We start from the raw sequence: 25,971 nt of genomic DNA, 5'->3' as shown, positions 1-25,971 counted from the left end.
GGATTTCCAGTCAGAGGATATAAAATCTGCAGGAGCTCTACAGGGAGCCTTGATCAGAGGTGTCGTAATGTTGTGAATAACTGATGCTTGATGCTACCTTACCTCCCTTTATATTAATAGCACAATAATGTCATTGTTAGCTAATGAATGTTTCGATGCTGATCAACGGCAACATGACAACGTTTTCATTGGTCCCTCTTCTTTAGAGAAGACCAGGAAATGATGGATACACGGATCGTGTTCAAATCAATAGGCACGCAATGACTCTAAATCAGGGGTGTCAAAGTCAATTTCATCGCGGGCCACATCAGCATTATGGTTGCACTCAAAGGGCCGGTTGTGACTTTAAGACTTTATAAATATACATATATAAATATATATAATATATATAAAATAATGTATTATAATACATAATTTCCTGTGCATTGGATTATTATCGGATAGGGTAATAACTTCATAATTAACTACGTTTGAAAGCAGAAGTCTCGGGCAAATAATTGCAAGTCTCTTCAGTGCGCATGTTACAAAACAAGATGCACTGTGGGGAATGTAGTTTATGGGCAACGTGCTCCTGTAAAGTGGCGTGTAACCGTATAATAAACGTATTATATTCTTTGCATGCACTTGCGGGCCACATTGAATTAAGTCGCGGGCCGGATTTGGCCCCGGGCCTTGAGTTTGACACCCCTGCTCTAAATAATAATGATCACGCCACCAAACACACATTCAAACTAAAGGAACCAGCCTGTTTGGAAAATGTAAGAAGTAAAAGTAAAAAGTCGTCCAAAATACTAAAAATGACTAAAAATAAGTAGTGGAGTAAAGTACTGATACCAGAAAAATGTACTAAAGTACAATAACGAAGTATTTGTACTACAGTACTTCCCACCTCTGTTATTTGGTATCAAAAGGGGAAAGTGTCCAACCACCATAATGCCCAATACTATACTTCAGGAAGGAATTAAGTATTTGCCAAAGTTATTAAATGGTTTGTATCCTTTACAGATCTATTTGAAACTTTGACTCTTGCATTCATGTCATTGTTGCAAAGCAACCCCATGGCTGCCTTGTTTACAACGGGGAGAAGCAAATCGCTCTTATGCCGGCTGGGATAGTGGTCTGAACAACGGCTATCCCCACTGAAGTTTGGAGAGGAACACAGAGGATACTGGGTAAACAGAAGAGATGAAGGAGATGAGCTGAGTTCAGATTTATGGAGAAAGTGTTATGAACCTTGACACAAAGTACTAGGACTCAAATGCACAACCCAGAGGCAAAAAATGGCGTGAAAAAAATAATCTTTAGCTTACTTTGAACAAACGGTACAACAAAATGTAAAAAGTAAAGCGCTCACATGGAGGATGAAAAAACGAAAACACTGAGGGTGTGTTTCACTTCGGTTAAATGGATCCCTTGCATCCCTCACTTGCGTCGTTTCCCTGGTGACTAGTCCCTCCCACCAGGGAAGCATGGAGGGACGCAAGAGAGGTTTCTCAATACTCTAATTTCCCCTCCTCGACTCCTCGACTCCTCGGTCCTCCGGTTGTGACCCGGAAATGGATTTCAGCGCGCCATGTTGAAGGACATCTAATTTCTCTAAATGCACATCGAGGACCGAGCATCGAGCATCGAGGAGGCTCTCTGGAGGAGCTCTAACCGAGGAGACACTGATGCATCCTCCACGGCTCCTCCACGGATGCATTTCCGGGAACGGTGGAGGCGTGACGCACGGCCGGACTTATCTCAGCCAATGACAGCTCTGCATGTATCCCTTGGATATTATTTTAGTAACTGCTTTCATCGCAACGCGATGTTTACAGTGAGAACAGCTGTGAGGTCCGTGCAGAAAGCAGAACAGTGTGTAAAATATATATCACTCAGTATAACAGGCCTACATTACTTTCTTTATTTATATGCTGTAGTTTAGTAGATATTGTGGTGACACCATGTTGGACCATAATTCTCCTTTCTTATTGTGTTGCCACACGGACCCTTTAGTGGGAACACGAGTAGCTTTAGCTGCCATTCCTGCTAGCTTGTTATACAGAGCAGTTCATGTACTAACCTCTTGGAGATTAATGGATAATAAAGATTGGAACTCCATTCTTAATACACCGCCTCCGACTCCCTTTCTTCGGCACTACACTGGTGACCCCGATGGCTTCGAGAAAGTTTCCGAAGTCTCAATGAACATGGCTAATTGCGATTTTTTCGTAAAGCTGCCGGAGTTTTGGGAGCATGCCGCGGCGGCGTGGTTTGCACACGTGGAGGCGCACTTCGCCTGCCGGCAGGTCCGTGACAGGGACCTGAAATACTACGATGTTGTAGCAGCGCTGGGAAGCTCCACATCATCCAGGTTGGTTGGATTTATCACAGACCCCCCACACCATGTCAAATATGAGGCGAGTAAGGCCCTTCTCCTTAAGACATTTAGCTTATCTGCTAAGGAGAGGGCCCGCCAGATACTTGACATTCAAGGCCTAGGAGACAGCAAGCCATCTTAGCTGATGGCTACACAACAGCCCGGTACAGAGACGTTAGCCGCGACGCTCAGTGGCCCATCTGTAGGCAAGAAAGTATGGCGGAGGCCGGACACGGCAGTTTCGAGCCGGCGTGGGGACACGTGCTTTTACCACGCACGTTTCGGGACAATGGCTAAGAAATGCATCGCTCCGTGCAGCTACAAACCCCCGGGAAACGGAGGGGCCGGCGCTCAGTAGTGGCCCTGAGCGTCGGCGGCACGGGCAGGCTCCTCTTCCTCAGCGACAGCATTTCAGGGGGCCTGTTTCTGTGTGACACGGGCGCTCAACGGAGCGTAGTTCCCGCGTCGAGTGAAGACATCGCCCGTTGTGGGCACGGACCGCGGTTGATGACGGCTAACGGCGGTCCCATTCGCACGTACGGCGTGAGGCCTATGTGTTTGTGCATCGGAGGACAGCATTTCAGCTGGGATTTTGTGACAGCGGACATTTCTTTTCCCCTCCTCGGAGCGGATTTTTTGTGTGCTCATGGACTCTTAGTGGACGTTAAGAATAGGCGTTTGGTTGAGCCTTAACATTTTCTTCCCTCGTGTGCACACTTGGCAGCGTAGCGTATGACGGGCTGTCGGGCTCGCTGTCGGGGGCAGACACGTTTCTCAGACTGTTGGCCGAGTTTCCAGGCCTGTCGCTGCCCACCTTCTCTGCGCTTACCACTAAGCATGGCGTGGAGCACCACGTCACTACCGAGGGGCCTCCTGTCTACGCCAGAGCCCGGTGGTTGAACCCTTCTAAGCTGGCTGTGGCGAGGGCGGAGTTCGCAACCATGAAGCGCCTGGGCATTCCCAAAACAGCGGTGATAACACCTTTTGGACTTTTCGAGTTCCTGCGGATGCCTTCCGTTTCATGCTGGAAGGCCGGGAGTTTACGGCGTTTGTCGACCACAAGCCGCTCACTTTCACTATTGCCTAAAGTGGCGGAGCCTTGGTCGGTGCGTCAGCAGCGGCAGCTTTCCTACATCTCTGAGTTCGCCACAGACATTAAGCACGTGGCTGGCAAGTCAAACCTGGTTGCTGATTGCCTCTCCAGAGTCGTAATCGGTGCCGTCCAGTTGGGCCTGGACTATAATCGTATTGCGGCGGACCAGGTCACAGACCCCGGCGTCCAGGCTCTGAAGGTGGAGGGCGCGGGGCTGCGCTTGGAGGACGTGGTGTTCGGCGACGCGAGCGTTACCCTCCTGTGTGACGTCTCCACGGGCCTGTCGCGGCCAGTCGTTCCGGCCAGCTGGAAGCGTCCTGTGTTCGAGGCTGTGCACGGACTGTCACACCCCGGCGTTAAGCCTTCGGTGCGCTTGGTGGCCGCGAAGTTCGTCTGGCATGGGCTGAAAAAGGACGTGAGGACTTGGGCTGGTGAGTGCGTGGCTTGTCAGCGCGCTAAGGTGCACCGTCACATGAAGGCCCCTTTGGAGCGTTTCCTGGTGCCTGAGAGGAGGTTTGCCCACGTTAACATCAACCTGTTTGGTCCATTGCCCTCCTCTTTGGGCTTTTCCTACCTCCTCACCATGGTGGACAGAACGACCCGTTGGCCGGAGGCGGTCCCGCTCATTTCGACATCGGCCGCAGATGTTGCCCGGGCCTTCATTGCAACGTGGGTGTGTCGTTTTGGCACCCCGTCGGACATTTCCTCAGACAGGGGCTCTCAGTTCACGTCCGAACTCTGGAACGCCGTGGCAGGCGGTTTGGGGGTTAAGCTGTACAGGACTACCGCTTACCACCCTCTGGCTTCTGCGAGCGCTTCCATCGCTCCATGAAGGCGGCCCTCAGGGCCGGACTTACGGACGGTAACTGGGTCGACAAGCTGCCCTGGGTGATGCTGGGCCTGAGGACCACGCCTAAGGAGGATCTGCAGTGCTCTACAGCGGAGATGGTCTACGGTCAGCCGTTGAGAATTCCAGGTGATTTCCTCCCAAACGCATCAGCTCCTTGGTCTGCCAAGGCCCAGCGGGTTTTCCTACGGGACGCGGCGGAGGTTTTCGCTCCAGTTCCAACCACTCAGCACGGTGCGCCAAGGTCTCAGGTTCCCACGGAGCTGCACTCGGCTGGGCACGTTTTCGTCCGTCACGACGCACACAGAGGCCCCCTGCAGCCCCCTTACGACGGACCTTTACGGGTCTTGGAGCACGGTGACAAGCACCTGGTGCTCGACATGGGCGGCAAGGCTGAGCACGTCTCGGTTGACCGGGTGAAGGCTGCTCACTTGGATGTGGACCAGCCGGTGGTGCTGGCTCGACCGCCGAGAGGGGGCCGCCCCCCGGCTTTGATTCCTGTCAGGGAGTGCGGACCTGTTGTTCCGGTCCCTCCTCTGACGGGGGCTGCACAGGTGGAAGTCGCTGTACCGGCTCCGTTGCGCAGGACCCGTGGGGGTAGGCGTGTTGTTCCTCCCTGCCATACAGATTTTGTTTATGAGTGAATTCTGGGGGGGCTTGTGTGGTGCCACCATGTTGGACCATAATTCACCTTTCTTATTGTGTTGCCACACGGACCCTTTAGTGGGAACACGAGTAGCTTTAGCTGCCATTCCTGCTAGCTTGTTATACAGAGCAGTTCATGTACTAACCTCTTGGGGATTAATGGATAATAAAGATTGGAACTCCATTCTTAATACACCGCCTCCGACTCCCTTTCTTTGACACCACACTATCTACAAACAAAGAGTCGATATTTTTCTAAGACCATTTAGTGCTTCACATAATAAAATACACAACGGCTGTAGCCTGATTATGCTTTAGGAGCAATAGGTGTGTGTGTGGTACAGTGTGTAGGTGTGTGTGTGGTACAGTGTGTGTGTTGTACAGTGCGTAGATGCGGCAGACAGACGGGTCTCAGTTGGTTTGGTGTCCTATGCTTACTTTTAATACTTGTACAACTTTTGGCCCGTAATTTCAATTCACCATTTCAGCAACCAGAGAGAGGGGGGGGTGGGGGGGGGTCTCTGATTGTGTTACGTTATTATGAGAGTGCTCTCATACTTGTTTGATTCTGAAATTGTATATATTTATATAAATATATGTGTGTGTATATGTCCGCATCTGTAGCCTGTTATTGTCTCATTATACGCACTGTCAATGAATTAAAAGTAAATATATAAGTCGTCATGAACACATCTGTCCATCAGAGTGCTGCTGTGCCTCCTGTCATTATTAATGGACGTCTCTTTAAAATGACCGCTCAGAGGAGAGGAGTTCTCATTTCTCTAACCGCCTGCTGCTTCCACTCCTCCCTCCTCGGTTCCCCTCCTCAGTCCTCCGCTCGCATCTCCTGTGGGCGGCACCAAGTCTCGAGGAGAGGAGTCGAGGATAGGAGTCGAGGAGGGGAAATTTGAGTATTGAGAAACCTCTAATGAAATCACGAGAAGCAGGGAAATGAGTTTTAAGAGCAATGGGACGTTGTTTCCTCAGGAGCGTCACGTGAAGCGACGTCCGTTTGTGATGACGCCGCACAGCTGATCGTCTGACCACAGCCAGATCAGTGCATGCGCTGCATCGTCCAATCAGTGAGCGATACACAGTAAGGGGGCGGGGCGAGTGTATGAGGATTTCACCGGAGGATGGTCTGGTAGTTCCTCGTGTTACAAAGTAACTGTAATAATATTGCTTTTGTCGGTAACGGAGTAGTGTAACGTGCTACTTTTATAATTCGGTAATCACACTACAGTTACTAACATTGCCACGACACACGTTACTTCGTTACTCACTAAAAATCAGTCATAATCAAACCGCCGCAGGTTTGTATGTACGTACAACACACTCTCACTCCATAATCGTCCAGGAGCGATGCTTGGTCAGTGTCCCGTGGCGTGCAGTTGTGTGACGCTCCTAGGCCCCTTCAGCTTCATAAAGGGACGCAAATAGCTTTCAACTGATTGCAATGTATTCCCATCTGCGGCGGGATTTGACGCTCATGGAAGCACGGCATTTGTTTGTGTCGGCTGCCCTTAAAGGCAATGTGAGCGTCCATTCCCATTGGATAACGGAGAATTGTACACCCGGAAGTAAGTATTCCCCTAACTGTCGATTGATTTTACAGTGATATCTGCACTACTCATCGACTAAAAAACACCAGATTATCCTTGTTAATTACACAACATTGATTGGTTTAAATTGTGTGCAATGCTTTTGTATTTTTCCCCTTCGATTCGGAGAAACAAATATTTTTTCGGAATAAAGGATGGCAGAAGACACTACACTACCCAGAATCTCCAGCTATCGTTTAGGACTACACCATGTGCTCTGTTTGACAAGCCCCGTGATTAGTTCTCAAGCTCTGTGATTGGTTGACCTCCAACTGCATTCCATTCATTCCAATGGCTGGCGTCTATGTCATGTGATCTTCAAATTTCTCCCTGCAGAAAAAAAAAACATGACCGAACTTCGTTTTATTCGCGGTGGAAAATGCCTATTTTAAAGTTAGTCTGGCCATTAAAATGCGTTTTGATATCATTTGATGCGAGAAATATGAGTTGTTATTTCAGATTATGTGTGCAGTGGATGTACATGATCTTTTGTTTGCTAGTTATTACGAAGATTACTTCAGGAAATTGTGTCCATACAACGTTTTCATTGTAACCAAAGTGGTTGCTAGGGACGCTGCTATCAATATTATTTCTGTTATGTTGTGTAACTGTTTAATGGTGTTATCTTTATTGCTACCCCCTTCCCCGTCAATGTATAGTGTTGGTCCACAGCGCAAACGTATTAACAAAATCCGCATCTAAAATTGTGGCATAGATACGTTATTTTCCCCTGTGCAATTCCAGTCTCACATCTCACATCACATCCATCCATCTTCTCCCGCTTATCCGTGGTCGGGTCGCGGGGGTAGCAGTTCCAGCAGAGAGCCCCAAACTTTCCTTTCCTTGGCCACATCAACCAGCTCTGACTGGGGGATCCCAAGGCGCTCCTAGGCCAGCGAAGAGATATAATCCCTCCACCTGGTCCTAGGTCTACCCCTTGGTCTCTTCCCAGCTGGACGTGCCTGGAACACCTCCCTAGGGAGGCGCCCAGGTGGCATCCTAACTAGGTGCCCGAACCACCTCAACTGGCTCCTTTCGACGCGAAGGAGGAGCGGTTCAACTCACACATCACATCGTCATTACCAAATACCGGAAACAGACCAAAAACATTTTTTAAAAATAAAATAATAAATAAATAAATATATCAGCAATTAAACACCATCTTACATTTCTTTTCACACAATACGTCTCCTGCAGTATCAACACTAATTCGGCTGACTTTTATATTTGATCCAATTGGTAGATAGGCTGTATTTACACCATAAACGTGCACAGCTGATATAAAGGGACACCTAGTGGTTAAAGCATGTTATTGAATTTCATTATTTTTATTATTAGATATTAATAGGATCCCTATAAAGTATATTCATAACTCGTTATTCTCTACTAATAGTTAATTAAAGACTGTATATAATGACTATTTTGCACGTCCCTTTCAAGATTTCAAGATTTTCTAAGGTTTATTGACATATCATACACAAACGGTGTAGTTATGCAATGAATGAAAAAGTTGTGTCGCAGGTTCCTCAATAGTGCATTACAAGACATCTATCAATATTTGAGAATAGAGAATACTTACTTCCGGGTGTAATATTCTCTAAAGCAAATGAGCTACTCCGACCCTCGGTCCTGACGGACTCCAACTTGTGTTTATTAATCAAACAAATAAATAAACACAAGGATAATTATGTGTTATTGTTGAGTAAATGGAGAATTGCACAGGGGAAAATAACGTATCTAGCAGCGTCCCTAGCAACTACCTTGGTAACAATGAAAACGTTGTATGGACACAATTTCCCGAAGTAATCTTTGTAATAACTAGCAAACTAAAGATCATGTACATCCACAGCACACATAATCTGAAATAACAACTCATATTTCTAGCATCAAATGACATCAAAACCCATTTCAATGGCCAAACTAACTTTAAAATAGGCATTTTCCACCGAGAATAAAACGAAGTTCGGCCATGTTTTTTTTTTCTGCAGGGAGATATTTAAAGATCACGTGACATAGACGCCAGCCATTGGAATGAATGGAATGCAGTTGGAGGTCAACCAATCACAGAGCTTGAGAACTAATCATGGGGCTTATCAAACAGAGCACATGGTGTAGTCCTAAACGATAGCTGGGGATTCTGGGTAGTGTAGTGTCTTCTGTCATCCTTTACTACGAAAAAATATTTGTTTCTCCGAATCGAAGGGAAAAATACAAAAGCATTGCACACAATTTAAACCAATCAATGTTGTGTAATTAACAAGGATAATCTGGTGTTTTTTAGTCGAGGAGTAGTGCAGATATCACTGTAAAATCAATCGACAGTAAAGAGAATACTTACTTCTGGGTGTACAATTCTCTGTTATCCAATGGGAATGGACGCTCACATTGCCTTTAAGGGCAGCCGACACAAACAAATGCCGTGCTTCCATGAGCGTCAAATCCCGCCGCAGATGGGAATACATTGCAATCAGTTGAAAGCTATTTGCATCCCTTTATGAAGCTGAAGGAGCCTAGGAGCGTCACAACTGCACGCCACAGGACCCTGACCAAGCGTCGCTCCTGGACGATTATGGAGTGAGAGTGTGTTGGTACGTAAAGTGCGCGTCCACATCTCCACGTGCAGTGCTGCATAAACATGGCTGAGTCAGCGATAACTTTCGAGGGGTGGAGGTATGCCCATTATTTTGAGTTTGTCCAAAGAATAAACAGGAATGTGACGGTGAGGTGGAAACTGTGTCCAGGCCAGAAGCTGTCATCCACTGCTGCACCACGTTAAAACTCAACAAACACCTGCAAAGAACACATGCTAAGGTGAAGCTAACGCACACGCTATTTGTTGTTTGTTTATATCACGTAGTCTGTTCTTCTTCTCTGTGTTCCAGTTGTTGCATGTTTTGAATGACGAATACACACTACCGCCGCCTGCTGGTAAGGAGAGTTATTGCCACTCACGCATGCGCAGTTCGTACGTGCTCGGCGAGTAAAGTAAAGAGTAAAGTAACAAGTTACTTTATGTAGAGAGTAACGAAGTAGTGTAATATATTACTTTTTTTTTAAAGTAATATGTAATATGTAATATGTTACATTTTTTTAGTAACGACCCCATCTCTGGTTATCGCTCCTCAATCCTCTGGCAAAAAAAAGGCCACTGGGACGCTACTCAAGATGGCACAAACAAATCAACTTCCGGTGATACCGAGACCGAGGAGCGAGGAAATGAAAAAATAAGAGAAGTGAAACGCACCCTGAGTCTACAGGAAAAACTAATTTATTTTACATTGGCTTGGATCACTGGCTTCATGGAACGAGACAAACTGGCACATGACAAGGGGAGACAGGACAATTTATACATGAGGTAAGTAGGCAGTGGCACAGGTGGAAACAATCAGGGGCAGGGCAGATGCTGACGATGGCGGGAAAACAAACAGAGGCAGGAAGTAAAGGGACCTGGAATGAGACAAGGTGAGTACAAAATAAAACAGGAAGTGAAAGAACATAAATAGCTAAACTAACATGAAACATGAACATGATAATCACAAACATGACTTGACTAACACATTTGACGAGACACAACAAAAAGGAGAAATTCACTATCTTCCCCCTCTCATGATGGGAGCATCATGAAGACTCAGACTTTTTAAAGAATAGTTTATTCAACTTGGAAAATAGTTGCAGCCATCGTGGATAAAGTAGTGTCAATGAAAGTTGACTAATTTATAGCTTTTTACAACTTTGAAATGATGGTCTTCACAGAAAAAACTGAAGAGTTGACTTTAATTAAATGTATTATGTCAACAGTATTACGTTTAAATAAACAATATTAAGTTCAACTAACATAATACAGTTATGTGGAATGTGTTTCAGCCTTTCAGTGTTTGATAAAACAATGGGAAAGGGTAACATCCCATGAAGGCATTTTTTTCAGCGAGGACTTGGCTGTGAAATCAGGGCATACCTCAAACTGGACCTTTTGTTAGAGCTTTCTGATGATCAGATGCCTAAGTAAGCATCTATCTTATACGTTTATTAAAGATAGGCAGGGGGGGCTGAGTTATTAAGGACTCAATCTTTTTCTGGCAGAGAAGCAGGGAAAAACCCTGAATGTCTATCAGCCAACTTCAAAGAGCCAGTCAGTAATCTGAAACGGGAACCAGAACGATGGCAAACAAGACGCCTGGCTGTTATTTGTGGGTTTGGCCCACAAGCTGCGTGTGAAACCTGTCACTGAGGATAAACCTGCAGATGGTCACTGCCCAGTTACACACTCTCCTTAGTCAAACCTTCACATTACTGGACGGTCCATTTTGGGTTTGGGGATGTGGTCATAAAAACTTTGATGACCTTAAACTTTTTGATGTTAAACACAGACAAAACTGAAGTTATTGTACCCCAAGCATCTCTGAAACAAACTATCTAAAGATAAACTCACTCTGTATTGCATTAACTTGGCCTCCGGCGAAACCGTAAGGAATCTTGGAGTTATATCAGGATTTGTCCTTTAACGCACACATAAGAGGACCGAGATCTATAACTCTTTATTATCAGGCTGTAACAAAAGGTCTCTTAAGTCGCTACAGCTGATTCAAAATGCTGCAGCACGTGTGTTGACAAGAACAAGGAGAAGGGACCATATTACTCCTGTATTGGCTGCTCTGCACTGGCTCGCTAATACAGGATAACATTTCAAATCCTTCTTATTGCCTACACAGACCTTAAGGGGCAGGCACCATCCTACTGCCCCACTAGGGCATTGTGTTCCAAGAATGCAGGTTTTTTGGTTTTTCCTAGAGTCTCTAAAAGTACAATGGGACCCAGAGCCTTCTGCTATCAAGCTCCTCTTCTGTGGAGTACTCTACGGGTCTCAAGCAAATAGAAACTGCTGGATGCTAACTAGTGGGGACCCCTACTATACATTTCTATCATAAAACGTTGGGGTACTCAACATTTCCGGCTTCACACTGCTGGCAACGATATTTAGGGCTGCCTTGGATCAGCCCTATTCTGCTGCTATATACTTAGACTGTCGGGGGACACCTTACTTCTTTCTTCTCTTTCTCTGTACCTCTCATGTCCCAAATATGTAAGCTACTAACCCAGCTTCCCAGGAGTTTTTTTTTTTGTCTGTCACCCGGCAGGTTGTCAGCATTAAAGGATATGCCGTATTCCTATTTGATATTCTGCACGAACTGTTAAGCCCGTGAGACAAATGAAGAATTTGTAACATTGGGCTATATAGATACACTTTGATTGATTGATTGATTGATGTGGTCTATTAAGCAGGAGCAGGTAGTAGTCCCTGCTTAGATAATTGTTTGGTTTTATAACAATACCACTGAATTGGCAAAGCTCTATGGTGATGTTGTATGGAATGGATTGACAACAAATCTGATCAGAATGAATGCAACAGGGCCAGAGAAACCAACCTTTGTTATTCCATTGATCATTTCCTCCTAGACTTAACGTGACGCATAGAATACCCACAATCAGGCTTGGCAAGTAACAGATTGTATTCTACGGAGCCCCCTAGGGGACATGGAGAAGAAAAAAATATATATTTGAAAAATAAAAAATGTTTTGCGAGATCTCGCAAAACTTTTCATTTAGCTCAATGTACTTCCTGGTCAGTTCGGCTGCTACGGCAACACAGAAACCACAACAATGGAGCGGTTCATCGATTTTACTTTGAGCTTGGCCTTAAATATAAAGATATAACATCAGTGCTTGGCAATAGGCACGGGTTTCACATAAGTGAAAGACACCTCAAGAGAACACTCAGAGTGAGGGGACATGCACGTCGCAAAGCATACTCTGAGCTGAGTTATTGACAGATTCGAATTTTGCGGATCAATAACTCATGAACATAACGTTGTAAAAATACAAACAACATGACTTTACAATCATAGCAAGGTAGACAACGAGATACAGAGTCGTTTTTATCAGAACAGTTCGATACGCGCCGTCATCCGAGCTAAACATCAAGAATTGGTCACAATCTGCAGCTTGAGGAGGGAGAGGAGTGCTTAGGGACCGTCTACAAACTGCAACGGGGTTTTGCGAGATCTCGCAAAACTTTCTTTTGTTTTTTGTTCAAATAAAAAAAATGTTCTTCTCCATGTCCCCTAGGGGGCTCCGTAGTATTCTAATTGGATTAGGTAATCAGGATACAAAAAAAGGTTCCATAACCACAAACCTTCCCAAAGCTGAACCTTGTGTTTGAGCTATATAACTATAATGATAGTTTACTTACCATAACCTCTTAAACATTAACCATACTGTACTGGAAATTTGAAAATAATAATGGACGTAATAAACAAACAGACAAACAATTGAACATAATACACAAAAAAAGATATACACAAAAAACTTTGACTTTAATTAAATGTATTATTTCAACCGATTTCACATTTAGCTTAGTTGAAAGCAATAATATTAAATTGAACCTACTATTTTGTATTTAAAGTTAATATTATTGCTTTCGACTAACCTTATACAATTATGTGAAATGTGTTGACATAATACATTTAATTAAAGTCGTAATTTTTTTCAGTTTACTTATAACAGTTGTGAACATAACTTCCAACGTATACGTAATATATCTTGAGTGAAACTCTTCTTTGAATAAAATATTATTATACATAAAATATAAATAATACAAATACAATCACATCCTGGAACCTTTAACATGATGGTAAAAATATTTGTTTTGTTGTATTCAGTCACTGAGTAATTACCTTTTTCACCCTAGTTGGATGTGATTTGAAGTTGAGCACTACCTCCTTCTTGTGACTGACTGTCCGGCCCCTCAGTGCTGCTCATGGCGGGGGGACAGTAGACTGTCCTGAACCTGCTGCCCTCACTCACACACAGCTTTCTCTGGGATCTTCCTACGCTGTCCATCGAGCAATAAAAAACCTGTAACCAAATCTAGGGCCTAATCCAGCTGGTACAATCGCTGGAAGAGCTTCACCTCCACAGATCTGAATCCTTGCAGACTGTCTCTACGCAGCTCTGCGCGGGAGGATTCATCAGAAGAGATGATCAGATTCAGGGTCGCTGGAAGAAAGACAGAAATTCAGTAATGTCAGGTTTACAGGGAACCAAAGCCGATGGATGGTGTCAGTAATCTACAGTGATTGTGCATCAAACTTAACCTTCTTAATGATAAGTTAAAGGGGCCCTATCATGCTTTTTAGGGGTTCCTCTTTCCTGTAGTGTATTATAGGTTTGTGTGCATGTAAATGGTCTGCAAAAGTAAAAGTATTTGTTATGCATATGGCCCATTCATAATAATATAGTAAATGACTCTAACATGATTATTGATGTGAATTGTGTTTATTACAGTTGGTAGAACAGCACTACTGTAGTTGAAATTGCTTTGCTGCTGATAGTTGTGGATATGTGTCAGTTTATTTAATCATTGATTGATAATTGATTGATAACTATCCTACAGCCAGTGGTAGAAGAAGTATTCAAAATGACCAACATACTTAATTTCAAGTAAAAGTCCTGCATTCAAATTGTTAGTAAAAGCACAAAAGTATTATTAGCAACATGTATTTAAAATATCAAAAGCTAAAGTAATCATTGTGCAGATAAATTGCGTTTATGTGTGTATGATTATATTTATATATGTGACATTTCTAGATAATATTGTTGCATCAAGGAGCATTATACTAGACAATAAAGTTCTGACTGACTTTTTGTAAAATCCTTAAATAATTTGACTCTTTTGTGACTTAAAGAGTTAGTCCACTAATTACATTTTTAGAGATGCATTTTGTTAAGTAAAGCTGTTGTATAAATGTAGTGGAGTACAGTTACATTAATTGCCTTTTAAATGCAGTGGAGTTGAAAGTATGGAGTAGCATTAAAGTACCTCAGTTGTATTTGGATACAGCACTTGAGTACTGCATGTACTTAGTTACTGTCCAACTCTGCAAACAGCTTAATCAGCCCGTGACTAAGGCAGCATTTTCCTGCGCTTCTCAGTAACAGAGAAACCCCGCCCACTGCTCGATGCCATACCCCAGTCCAAACGTGCCAAGAAGCAAATCATCTCGGACACATCAGAGGCATCCGAGCGCACTGAGCACAACATCCAAAAAAGAAATCAAAAATATGATTGAATCCTCTACCTTTAATAAGTTTTAGTGAGTACAGCAATGTATACGTTTATCGTTATGTAACCAAACAAAGTCGTGCGTAAAGTTTACTTTTGCTTTGGAGACCATGCGCAGCTTCTCGGAGCCGTGCGTCCCAGGTGAGGAACCACACATCTTTCCAACCAGACTCGGAGATTCAGCCCGCCAGGGGACCATCTTGTCCGGACCTTCGCTCTTCTCAGCCATGGCCCTAGCCTCCCGGAGCTTAACAGATCCGGGTTTGGATGCCGGCGCGGTCCCAGTGACACTCCAGTCGCAACCGGAGCAGATTCTGTGCCGGCCTCCCGGAATTCTGGAGGAAAGAGGACTGACAGAGGATGAACCGAAAGTTTATTTGGAAGCCAAAAACCTTTGGACACAGTTTCACAAATTCGGAACTGAAATGGTCATTACAAAATCTGGAAGGTACAGTACATCGGTGGGGAAAGTACTCAGGTGTGTACTTAATAAAAGTAAAAGTACCAGAGTGTAGGAATACTCTGTTACAACTTAAAGTCCTGCAATCACAAAATGACTCTAGTAAAAGTTTAAAAACATTAGCATCAAAATTAAAGTACCAAAAGTAAAAGTAGTCATTGTGCAGATTGGTCCATCTCAGAATAATATATATGATATGTTTTATAATGATTGATCATTAAAGTGTTCTCAAAGCTGGTAAAGGTGCAGCTAGTTTGAATGACTTTGTACATGTATACTGCAGGGTAGCTTGTGAATTTACTCCAGGTGGAACTAAAGTCAGATTTAACACTCTGATTTTCACATCATTCATCCAGATCTGAAAAGTAAAGTAAAAGTACGTTTACCTCTGAATTGTAGTGGTGTTGTAGAAATACTCAAGTTACTTGAGAACTGTACTTGAGTAAATGTCCTTAGTTACTTTACTATAATGGTGCAGTATATGGGTAATATTTCCACAGTAAGGACAGTAGTGAGTGCTGCGTCACGCCGGTGTCCCTCTCCCTGCAGGCGCATGTTCCCGCCGCTGAAGGCCCGGTGCACCGGGATGGACAGAGCAGCCAGATATGTTGTTCTGATGGACATCGTGTCGGCGGATGACTGCAGATTTAAGTTCCACAACTCCCGCTGGATGGTGGCGGGGAAGGCGGACCCGGAGATGCCCAAACGCATGTACATCCACCCGGACAGTCCAGCGACGGGCGAGCATTGGATGTCCAAAGTGGTCAACTTCCACAAACTTAAACTGACCAACAACATCTCCGACAAGCATGGATTTGTATGTGTGAATTGTGTAATGACTGAAGATAAATAATAATAATAATAATAATATGCTGTCAAAAATGTGCTGAGTTGCGCTGTACGGATGGCCTTTGTGGTGATTTCTAGGCTGTTCTCAAACATTTAAATATTCGTTCTGCTGTGATACATGAAGTAATCATTTTAAATGTAATAGCAGGTTGATCTTTTCAGTTCTTGTCTAAATCGCCATGTCCTTTTTATACCTGTTGAAAAACTGTTTTGTTTGTCTGGTTTTAACCAGAGATGGAAACATAACTGATAATTAACAAAGTAGCAGCACAGTGTAAAAATCCTCCTTTGCAAGTCAAAGTAATGCATTTGAAGTTTATGCATCAAAACATACTTTAAGTACCAAAAATTAAAAGTAGTTATTATGTATAAAGGAATATTTTTAAAGTATTTTATGAAAATGATTGATGCATTAATGTGTTCATCACTTCAATACTGCTTGGTGGGGTTTATTTTAATTACTTTATAGCTTGTTGGCTAGCCTAACCTATAATGTATGATAATGTGTTGATTTATAATTTGTATTAATAACCTTGATTTGTAAAACATGTAAAAATAAATGTAGTGTAGTAAAAAGTACAACATTTGCCTACAACATGTGGGTATAAGTATAAGCTTAATGTGAAAATACTCTAGTCTCTTGAGTAAATGTATTAGTTACACCACTGGTTTTAACTTGTTATTTGTATTTGCAGACCATTCTAAACTCCATGCACAAATACCAGCCGAGGTTCCACATAGTGAAGGCTCCTGACATCCAGAAGCTTCCCTACAGCACTTTCAGGACGTATGTGTTCAGTGAGACGCAGTTCATCGCAGTCACAGCCTACCAGAACGACAAGGTGCAGCTGCTGCTTTGCATGATCAGAACAGAATCACTGTATTAGTCCCACAGCGGGGAAACTTACAGCGTTACAGCAGGTAAAAAAAAGGCATGCAATAATAAAGAATAACTTATTAAATATATTAAAATAAAGACAAAAACATCAGTGGCTGAAAATGAGGAGCAGCAACTTAAATCACTTGGTGACATACTTTAGGGAACATAATTAGGTGTTGAGACATTAAGAAAAATGTTGGGACAATTATAACAATGTATGTTTTTCACATAAAGGTGATTGCACAGTATTGCAAGAAAAGTGTCTAAATTGCACATTATAGGTTTATTGCACAAGACTGCAAAGAAGCTCTGTAAAGTGCCTGCAGTCATTTGTTTGCTCCAATCAATGTGTACAGTATTTCATTTTACATTCTCTTCTCATTTTATTTACATGAATAGACTCTTGCATTATTTGGTCACTGACAACATTCTCTGCAACATTAAGCTTATTGAATCTATTTTCTTTTTTTAACGTATATATTTCACTTAATCTGCATTACTCTCTTAATCTTGCACATTCTTATTGCTTTATAAATGTGTTTAATTGTTTGATTTCTTAAATGTAACTATGTTGCATTTCTGCAAAACTTTAGATATTCATTGCCATATGCTAGCTACTGCAGATTACAATAAAGCCTTCGAACACTGAAAAAACTGAAACGTTGACTTTAATTAAATGTATTATGTCAAAAAATGTCACATAACTGTATTAGGTTAGTTGAAAGCAATAATAGTAAGTTGAACCTAATATTTTGCATTTTTAACTTAATATTATTGCTTTCAACTAACCTAATACAGTTATGTGAAATTTGTTGACATAATACATTTAATTAAAGTCAACGTTTCAGTTTCTCATTGAATCATTGAACCTTTGACTTTACAAAGAAAGCACCTTTAAACGTATTTTTCAACTATTTATAAGAAGTGTTAACCACGTGACATCAATAATAATAATAATAATAGGCTTTTGCTCTCCTCTGTACCTGTTTCTCAGATAACGCAGCTGAAAATAGACAACAATCCTTTCGCTAAGGGATTCCGGGACACGGGCAATGGAAGAAGAGAAAAGAGGCAAGTTATGAATTCATTTAATAACTTGATCTGGAGACAGCACGCATAAGCCACATTTGGTTTATGGGGTTTGTTTCTTAGTTATTGTCCAGCTTCAGGATCAGAATGCTGCCTTGGAAGACGTATTCAGAGCCACGTCGTCAAATATGCTGTTGTCATGCTAAATGTAACAAATAAAAAGTTTGTTTGTTTATATGTGTTATTATGTTATTTAAGTGCACAAAGCTGCCGTCAAAATAAAAGCATAAAACGACTTCAATCAACTAAATTAATAACTCTATAAATAAATCTACATTTATCATAAAGCAAAAAGATAAATGTTTTACTATTAAATAATATAAATCAAAAGCTTCAACAGTTATTCTATTATTATTATTATTTGTTATTATTATTATTATTTGTTATTATTATTATTATTATTTGTTATTATTATTATCTTTATTTGTTCAAATCTCAAGTCGAATCTCACTTTTCAGAGCTGCTTTTAATGTGTAATTAATATTGTCTGTTTCATGTTTTAGGTATGTCTTTTTTAGTATAATTCATTTTAACATGTATCTGTAAAGTGTCTTTGAGAAACAGCAGTGTAAAAGTACACTTCCCTCTGAAATGCAGTGCAATAGAAGAACAAAAAGCCTGTGACCTAAGATTTTCATCGACATAACTAATAGTGTAGCTATGTTCTTGTGACAAATAAAGAACCTTGAACCTTGAAATAGCCAGTTTAGAGATGCTCTGATAATCAGCCGTTACATTCGGTCAGTGCTGGGTATTTCAATCGGTGGGAATTAATAATACTTATTTTTTAAATGTTGTTTGTCAGTAACTGTCCCAACATCAAAATAAATGTTTCTAAAGTGCCTAATTAATTTCCCACATTTAATTTGTATTTAAATGTAATTTCTTTACAATATATTCATATACCATTTGTACAATTTATAACGCTACCGGCCTTTTCAATACTTTTTTATGTTCACTTACTTGAAACAATAATGCTACTTTTTACCATGGTGTGCTTATTTGTTTCACTTATTTGTCTATATTCTTAATAACATGTGCCTAACTAGTTATTAAAAATGCAAATCTGTCCTTTTGCCTTTTCTCTTTACCTTGCTGCTATGACGCTGTAAATGTCCCTGCTGTGCGACGAATAAGTCCTGGTTCTGATTCAACCTATTCTGTGCCCAGTATTATCGAGTCAGTTTTATACACAGGAAAGAACTATAATGCATTCAAAATGTGTCAACAGGCAGATAGGCAGGGCAAACTATCCATTCTACTTGGTTGATGTTTGCAAAGCGAATCTAAAATGATTATGTAAATCATCAGCAGTTTTATGTATCAGGTTTTTTTCTCCCTACAAAGGTATTTTCAGTCATTTATGTTCCTTTCCTATGTTAAACCAGGAAACTACAACATTCATCACAAAAGTCTAAAGAGATGCGGTTGGCTGACGTGGAATCAGAATCTGTAAAAAGTTCAGACAATTCCAAATCTTCAGGTATGAAAAAACACATAATATCCTTATTTTCAGAGGAGGGAGAAGTAATCAGATCTTGTACTTGAGTAAAAGTAGAAGTATCAGAGTCTAGGAATACTCTGTTTCAAGTAAAAGTCCTACATTCAAAATGTTACTGAAGTAAAAGTAGAAAAGTATTATCATCAAAATATAGTGAAAGTAGCGACAGTAAAAGTAGTCATTGTGCAGATTGGTCCATTTCAGAATAATAGATATGATAGGTTTTATAATGACTGATCATGAAAGTGTTCTCAAAGCTGGTAAAGGTGCAGCTAATTTGAATGACTTTGTATACTGCAGGGTAGCTTGTGGATTTACTCCAGGTGGAACTAAAGTCTGATTTAACACTTGATTATATTTCACATCATTCATCCACATCTGTAAAGTAACTAAAGGTATTAAATACATGGAGTGGAGTAAATATACACTTATAGCTCTGAATTGTCGTGGAGTAGAAGTACTGAGTAGAACAACATTGAAATATTCAAGTAAAGTACAAGTACCTCCAAAAAGTAGGCATAATGTACTTGAATAATGTACTTAGTTACTTTACACCACTGCTTATTTCATCTAAAAAACATGAATCAAACTGACATTCCCATGTATTTATTTTCTTCCAAGATGCTAATGAAAGTGAGAGTGACAAAGAGGAAAATGTAAAGGACAATCCTGGAGAACAGCGGCACACAGAATCCGAGCCAAAGGTTTCCACAGCAGGTCGGACACTTCAGACCTCAGTTCAGAGAGGAGTGGACCCCCAACAGAGCCGTGTCCTCAGCATGTCACCTGATGGAACGGGCCGCTGCCAGCCAAAGGACTCAGAGGAGGAACCATTCTGCAGGGGTTTAGCACACTGCTGTGTTTACCCAGCAGATTATAACGGACCACTGCAGGATCCGAGGAGTCTTCTCCTCTCTGCTCAGGTGAACAGCTGGAGCAGCTGTGCCCCGCTGGGCCGAGCAGGGCCCGGGGGACTGAGCCTGCAGGCAGCCCCTGTCAGAGCTGCAGGGACATCAGGGTTTTCTACGGGCCTCCAACAACACGCACCGGTATGCAAACGACCCACAAACAAGTGAAACATCTTTTAAAACTCATTCAAAGAGCTCATCAGTTTTACATTTAAATTGTACGCAGAAACAATGTTGTGACTGTTGGAAGAAGAATTCAGATCACAACTAAAAGCAGCAATACCACTTAATATCTTCATACAGGTCTACAACTACTAACTACACTGAAAGACTGAAACGTTGACTTTAATAAAATGTATTCTGTCAACAGATTTCACATCAATGTATAGGTTAGTTCAAAGTAATTATATTAAGTATACCAAATATTGCGTATTTAAATATTATCAGTTTTTACAGTGTATATTGTTCAGGTGGCCACATTTTTAAAGACCCCAAAAAATGTCCCTCAGCTGCTACTCTTATGGCGCATTTCCATTGCAGGGCCTCGCACGGCTTAGTACGGTATATTTAGGCCTTGGTAGGACTGGCTCACTTTATGCTGCGTTTCCATTACAGTTTAGGAACTGGGGCAGTAACTATAGTAACACAGTGTAGGCGGAGCCGTGACGTCATCTTCAATGCGAACACAAAACCAACATCAGGCGTTAGCTCTTAGCACTCACGAGCTCACAGCTCCTCATATCTGTTCAGAAACTAGACAAAAGTTAAACAAGTACAAACCACAGACTGTCTGTGTCATGGTGAATACAGTCGCTGGTTTATTTATGTCTGTAGGCCGTTGTTGTGAGTGTGGACGGTCGGAGCATAAACTGCGTTAGCTTAGCCGATCTCCATTTAGAAAACACGCATTTTAAAAGGTTTTTCGCCTACTGTCTGTCTGCAAACTTGTCAAAGCATTAATTTATGGTTCTTACTAACCGGTATCAGTATGTTGTTACTTCGGCATCATTTTGAAACGTGTATTACAATTAAATCACGGTCAAATATGTTCATTTTGTTGTAGTTGTAGCCCCCTTGCCAGCGATTCTCTCTTGTTTAGCATACTCAGCCCGACTCAGCCTGGTTGTTGGCCCGGAAAGAACCTCGATTTTAGAGAGCCAGAAAACTGTGAAAAAGTACCCGCTAGCCGGAACTATGCCAAGTGGAACCGCAACCAAAAACGGTAAACCGCGCTGTAGTGGAAATGCGCCATTAGTGGGGTAAATTGACCCACACTTTAAAATGTGTGTATAAAACTTATTTTTCCTTAAAACATAGGATAAAAACCTCAATGCTCCTCATTACATTAACTACCAGTTTTTAAATGAAGGAGCTTTGAAAGATACCAAATCAGAATCAGAAACAGGTTTATTACCAGGTGGGTTGACACGTACGAGGAATTTGACTTGGTGTCGTGGTGCATTGGTGTCTGGTAAAAGTAAAACAAGAATTAAAAACACATATAGAGAACTATTTTAAGAAAACTATAAATTAAAACATAAAATAAAGTTATTTTAAAACAAATCTCTACAGAAACTGATCTTTTGGATTAAGTCAATAAACAGACCAATTCAATTCTGTCCATAACACATGGTGAATTATACGTGTCAGTGAAACAGCGCCCTCCAACAGTGACCATTGACATAGAAAAAGGTACTGCAGCACCGGAGCTGCTGAGACAACCCAGTCTCATAAAAAAACGTGTAATAACTACGTTGGTCCACAACTTGAGACGTAGGATTTCTACAAAAACGCATCTGAAATTGTAAGATCCCTACGTTTTTTTTCACCATTCATTCCAATGGCTGGCGTCTATGTCACGTGATCTTCACATTTCTCCCTGCAGAAAAAAAAAACATGGCCGAACTTCGTTTTATTCTCGGTGGAAAATGCCTATTTTAAAGTTAGTTTGGCCATTAAAATGCGTTTTGATGTCATTTGATGCGAGAAATATTAGTTGTTATTTCAGATTATGTGTGCAGTGAATGTACATGATCTTTAGTTTGCTAGTTATTACGAAGATTACTTCAGGAAATTGTGTCTATACAACCTTTTCATTGTTACCAAGGTGTTTGCTCGATCGATATTATTTCTGTTATGTTGTTTAATGGTGTTATCTTTATTGCTACCCCCTTCCCCGTCAATGTATAGTGTTGGTCCACAGCGCAAACGTATTAGTTTAACAAAATCCGCATCTAAAATTGTGGCATAGATACGCTATTTTCCCCTGTACAATTCTCCATTTACTCAACAATAACACATAATTATCCTTGTGTTTATTTATTTGTTTGATTAATAAACACAAGTTGGAGTCCGTCAGGACCGAGGGTCGGAGCAGCTCATTTGCTTTAGAGAATATTACACCCGGAAGTAAGTATTCTCTTCGCTTCGCAAGCTCTGTGATTGGAGAGTGTGCTCCGAGGGTTACGCCGAGCGTCGAACAGCACTTGAAATGGGATGGAACCACGTACAGACTGTCCAAAACTGGATTTGAACCCTGTCCCGCACGTCTCTACTGGGAGTTTTAGTTTTAAAAAGACGTTTTCGTATTTCCCATAATAAGAAGTTGCCAGTATTAAACTGTGTACATCCCTGGAGGTTTAGGGGATAGGAAACACTCAAATTTAAAACATATAATTAATAAATGGGTGAAAATGGCTTGTGCCCATAATGGGCAGCATTAATATATACCCACATGCCAGCTAAGGTCAGAAGAGCTTTATTTAACAGCTGGTCTTATGTTTGTGACCCCTTCTGTTGTTAATTGATAAGCCTAAAACATGCACTTGTCAAGGTTCAGAGGCACATTTTGCAAATATGGCAGTAGCCATCGATCATCTTAAGATATACTTTATTGATCCCAAGTTGGAAACATTTGCGTTACATCAGCATGTGTAACAGTTGTAAATATGCAGTGGTGTTTATTTGTAAATCATTTAGTATAATCACACAAATTCTGTGTTTTATATTTAATAATTCTGTGTTCTTTATTTATTAATTGTTCAATACCTGACAAGGCCGGAGATGAAATATCTACATACATCTTATAAGAGTATAATACATATGTATAATATCAGTTAAAATAAGTGCTTAAACATGGTTAACATTGCTGGAGGTATGCACAAATATTGATAGATGTCTTGTAATGCACTATTGAGGAACCTGTGACCCAAGTTTTTCATTCATTGCATAACTACACCGTTTTTGTATATATGTCAATAAACCTTAGAAAATCTTGAAATCTTGAAAGGGATGTGCAAAATGGTCATTATATACAGTCTTTAATTAACTATTAGTAGAGAATAACGAGTAATGAATATACTTTATAGGGATCCTATTAATATCTAATAATAAAAATAATGAAATTCAATAACATGCTTTAACCACTAGGTGTCCATTTATATCAGCTGTGCACAGTTATGGTGTAAATACAGCCTATCTACCAATTGGATCAAATATAAAAGTCAGTTGAATTAGTGTTGATACTGCAAGGAGACGTATTGTGTGAAAAGAAATGTAAGATGTTGTTTAATTGCTGATATATTTATGATCCACGTCACGTTTTCATTGTTGGCGGCAGTTCCTCATGTTTGTCTAGAAATCTTCTCATCAGGGCTCTATAAATAGAGAACTACGGCAGATATATAATATTTAATGCAGCCGAACCGTGTATTACAATGCCGTTATGTGCCGCATTGCCCTTACAACTACAATAAGCATGTAAATGTTAATCTACAGCTCCGGCGATCCACTAGCACCGGAGTCTCCACCTGCAGACAACTACTGTAGCTTCACCTTGGATATGAGTCCAAACAACTCACAGACACACAGGCCAGGGCGCTGACCGGGCACCCTTTGAGCATAAGATCTGACGACGCTGATTGGCTGAAATTATATTTCGGCGGCATAGTTTACAGATAGCAACAGTCAGCTTGTTGGCTGCTGCTGCTCTGTCTGAGGGCTCCTTTCTACCGCCCGGACGAGAGAGGGTAATGATACACGCTGCGGCCAGGCAGGAAACATGTGACTTATCAGTAACTTTAGACATCGTAAAACAATTTAAAACAAGATTTTATTGTAGATTATACATTTTACTGATACCAACTACAGGACTGTCACAGAAAATTAGAATATTGTGATAAAGTTCTTTATTTTCTGTAATGCAATTAAAAAAACAAAAATGTCATACATTCTGGATTCATTACAAATCAACTGAAATATTGCAAGCCTTTTATTATTTTAATATTGCTGATTATGGCATACAGCTTAAGAAAACTCAAAAATCCTATCTCAAAAAATTAGAATAGTTCCTCAGACCAAGTAAAAAAAAAAGATTTATAACAGCAAAACACAATCAAAAATTTGAAAATGTCCATTAATGCACTCAGTACTTGGTTGGGAATCCTTTTGCACGGATTACTGCATCAATGCGGCGTGGCATGGAGGCAATCAGCCTGTGGCATTGCTGAGGTGTTATGGATGCCCAGGATGCTTCAATAGCGGCCTTTAGCTCATTAGCATTGTTGGGTCTGGTGTCTTTCAGCTTCTTCTTCACAATACCCCACATATTCTCTATGGGGTTCAGGTCAGGGGAATTTGCAGGCCAATCGAGGACAGTAATGCCATGGTCAGTACACCAGTTACTGGTGGTTTTGGCACTGTGGGCAGGTGCCAGATCATGCTGGAAAATGAATTCCTCATCTCCATAGAGCTTTTCAGCAGACGGAAGCATGTAGTGCTCTAAAATCTCTTGGTACACAGCTGCATTTACTCTGGGCTTGATGAAACACAGTGGACCAACACCAGCAGCTGACATGGCTCCCCAAACCATCGCTGACTGTGGGAACTTCACACTGGATTTCAAGCAACTTGGATTTTGCTCCTCTCCAGCCTTTCTCCAGACTCTGGCGCCTTGACTTCCAAATGAAATACAAAACTTGCTTTCGTCTGAAAAGAGGACTTTGGACCACTGTGCAACTGTCCAGTGCTTCTTTTCCTTAGCCCAAGTCAGACGCCTCTTCCGTTGTCTTGAGTTCAGAAGTGGCTTGACCATGGGAATACGGCTATTGTAGCCCATTTCCCGGACACGTCTGTGAACAGTGACTTTTGATACCTGGACTCCAGCTTCAGTCCACTGTCTTTGAAGCTCCCCCAAATTCTGGAAGCGACTCTTCTTCACAATGCTGTTAAGGCTGCGGTCATCTCTCTTGGTTGTGCAGCGTTTCCTGCCACATTTCCCCCTTCCAACAGACTTTTTGTGGATGTGCTTTGAAACTGCACTCTGTGAACAGCTTGCTCTTTGAGAAATTTCTTTTTGTGTCTTACCCTCCTGATGGAGGGTGTCAATGACGGTCCTCTGGACAGCAGTCAGATCAGCAGTCTTCCCCATACTTGTGATTTAGTTTACTGAACCAAGCTGAGTGTTTTTCAAGGCTCAGGAAACCCTTGCAGGTGTTTCGAGTTAATTAGACGATTCAAGTGATTCGTTGAACACCCTACTAGTATACTTTTTCATGATATTCTAATATTTAGAGATAGGATATTTGAGTTTTCTTAAGCTGTATGCCATAATCAGCAA

The 25,971-nt window shown here is 41.5% G+C and overlaps 2 protein-coding genes across 3 annotated transcripts in view; one reads left to right on the top strand and one right to left on the bottom strand.

Moving 5' to 3' along the window:
• LOC307042230 (uncharacterized protein) overlaps window positions 1-14,552 on the bottom strand; it is a 45,685-nt gene extending 31,133 nt beyond the window's left edge. For both annotated transcript variants that reach the window (XM_079686011.1, XM_079686008.1), the window contains exons 1-2: window positions 14,425-14,552; window positions 13,280-13,601 (exon numbers count right to left, since the gene is read on the bottom strand). The gene's annotated coding sequence lies outside the window, so the exon portion shown is untranslated. The remainder of the gene's footprint in view (window positions 1-13,279; window positions 13,602-14,424) is intronic.
• Window positions 14,553-14,762: 210 nt separating this feature from the next.
• LOC307042232 (T-box transcription factor TBX3-like) lies at window positions 14,763-18,410 on the top strand. The gene is made up of 4 exons (XM_079686014.1): window positions 14,763-15,115; window positions 15,677-15,944; window positions 16,672-16,818; window positions 17,851-18,410. Exons 1-4 carry the CDS (start codon window positions 14,778-14,780, stop codon window positions 17,974-17,976), a joined length of 879 nt encoding a protein of 292 aa, XP_079542140.1. The 5' UTR covers window positions 14,763-14,777; the 3' UTR covers window positions 17,977-18,410.
• The last annotated feature ends 7,561 nt before the right edge of the window (window positions 18,411-25,971 follow it).

Source organism: Notothenia rossii, assembly GCF_949606895.1.
Source record: "Notothenia rossii genome assembly, chromosome: 6".
Classification (NCBI taxonomy): domain Eukaryota; kingdom Metazoa; phylum Chordata; class Actinopteri; order Perciformes; family Nototheniidae; genus Notothenia; species Notothenia rossii.
This window is presented reverse-complemented; position numbering and strand designations above follow the sequence as displayed.